This window comes from Macrobrachium nipponense, chromosome 8, assembly GCF_015104395.2.
Source record: "Macrobrachium nipponense isolate FS-2020 chromosome 8, ASM1510439v2, whole genome shotgun sequence".
Taxonomy (NCBI): Eukaryota; Metazoa; Arthropoda; class Malacostraca; order Decapoda; family Palaemonidae; genus Macrobrachium; species Macrobrachium nipponense.
The window spans coordinates 71,155,643-71,157,617 of record NC_087203.1 but is presented as its reverse complement, the minus strand read 5'-3'; the positions used below and the strand labels follow the sequence as shown (position 1 = coordinate 71,157,617).

Genomic DNA, 1,975 nt, shown 5'->3' with positions numbered 1-1,975 from the left:
GTCTGTCCGTGATCTCTGTGAATTTTTGTTTTATTCTCCCTGTTTCTTCTTCCTTGACTTCCTGGAGCCATGTTGCATGTTTGTTGTGTGATACCGGATTGCTCCATATGTTTTCCCAGAGTCTCTTACTTGGTTCGGCTTCAGGAATTTCTGGGTGGTTGTCTTCCCCTCTTAGTTGGCTGTATAGTCTTTTCTGGTTGGTTCCGAATAGTTTGTTCTGTTGGTATCCCTTATTCCTGTTCATGTACCGTTGGATCTTATGTGCTTTGGCCTTAAGCCTCTGTTTTACATCTTCTATTGTGTTGTAGCCTCTCTTGTACTTTGTATTTCTCGTTCAGTTCCTCCCTTGTTTTCTTGCTTCTTAGCCTTTTTTCTGCCATCTCTTTCAGTTTACTCAAGTCAGATCTCATCACCATGATTTGCTTTTCCAGGCGCCTTTTCCAAGGAGGTTGCTGTTTTGGTTTCTGTTGGGTTGGTTGTGCTGGTGGTGTTGGTGTTCGAATCCCCATCAGTTCTGCTACTAATCTTTATTATTATTATTATTATTATTTATTATTATTATTATTATTATTATTATTATTATTGATTTTCTCTTTGTTTATAACACATAAACATTTCGTTGAATGTCTTAAAATTATTAAAATGATTAAAATAATAATAAAAATTTTTAAGCATTTACTGAACGAATTTACTCATTTGTTGTACTTGTTAAAATAATAAAAATAATCATAAAACACTTTTGAACATTTCGCTGAACTGCGTTAATTATTTATTTGAACAGTTAGATATAAATTCATGTAGTCAAAATTATAAAACACATTTGAACATTCTGTTGAACAGATTCCCTTACTCACTTGTTTGCACACGTTAGACTGTTATGACATCGACTGTTACACCTGCGCTTAGCCTTGTAACAATTACATCGATTTGTAGAACACCTTTTTTTGCCTGTACCACAGCCGCATTTTAAGAAACCCTGACCACGAGTGGCTGTAGATTTCAAAGCCTGCCGAAGGGAAACCTGTTCATCTTGTTTGACATCAGACTGAGTGAGAAGTTTCTGCGGACAAAGATCAAATTGGTTGCGTGAATACTTGGTCTTGATTATGCCACTCTTAACGGCTATGGTGTAAAGGTAATTTTCATCACGATCAATGATGACACCGAGGATATTACGTGCATCCCCTCGTCCCCTATCCACCAAAGGAATGGAAACTGCATCATTATCTCCTACTTCCCCTGCCTTCGAGTCTAACCTGCTGCGCTTTACCATGCGCTTAGTTTGCGAGAGCTGTGCTTCTCTTGCTCGCTTCCTTTCCTGTGTTATCTCACGCTCACGTCTTGTAAGTGGTGACAGACTGAGTGGTGGAGACTCTTCATGGGTGTGGGTTGGCGATGTGAACTCTGGTGTAGGCTGTGGGGATTGGCCTGTTGGGAGTGTAGACGGAGCAGTGTTGGTTGATGCTGTAGTGTCTGCTGTAGGCGAGGTGTGAGCTGACACTTCATCTTCTGTTAGTTCTGAAATAAGGGCAAGCAGGTCATCTTCTGTCTGAAGTCTCTCAATAACCTCTGAAGGGAGACATGATGATGTTAGACCCACTTTATGATCACAACCAAACATAGCTTTGTATGGTGTGCGCTTGATACCTGAGTGATAGGCGGAGTTCTTCATGTTTTGGACAAAAGGAAGACCAATGGACTAATCCTGTGTGTTGTTGTCTGAAATCCAAGCAATCAACATATCCTTGATGTCCCCATTGGCACGTTCCACAGAACCTTGGCTTTGGGGATGTCTTGGTTTTCCATGGACCATGATGAGATCTGGCCAAAGATCTTTTAGTTCTGTGATGACATGAGCTGTAAATTCAGAACCATTGTCACTTTGAAGGATTGCAGAAGCACCAAACAGCAAGAAGATGTCGAGCAGTTGAAAAAGGCAACTTCAGCTCCTCTTTTTGATGTAAGAGGTCGAAAT

The 1,975-nt window shown here is 40.4% G+C and overlaps 1 protein-coding gene across 1 annotated transcript; it reads right to left on the bottom strand.

The window, feature by feature from the left end:
* Nucleotides 1–850: 850 nt before the first annotated feature.
* Nucleotides 851–1,672, bottom strand: LOC135223129 (uncharacterized). Its single transcript, XM_064261633.1, has one exon. It carries the CDS (start codon nucleotides 1,670–1,672, stop codon nucleotides 851–853), a length of 822 nt encoding a protein of 273 aa, XP_064117703.1.
* Nucleotides 1,673–1,975: the final 303 nt, after the last annotated feature.

Bases quoted from the DNA above. Each gene is read 5' to 3' on its own strand.
- LOC135223129 (XM_064261633.1), bottom strand. From the start codon at position 1,672: ATGAAGAACTCCGCCTATCACTCAGGTATCAAGCGCACACCATACAAA.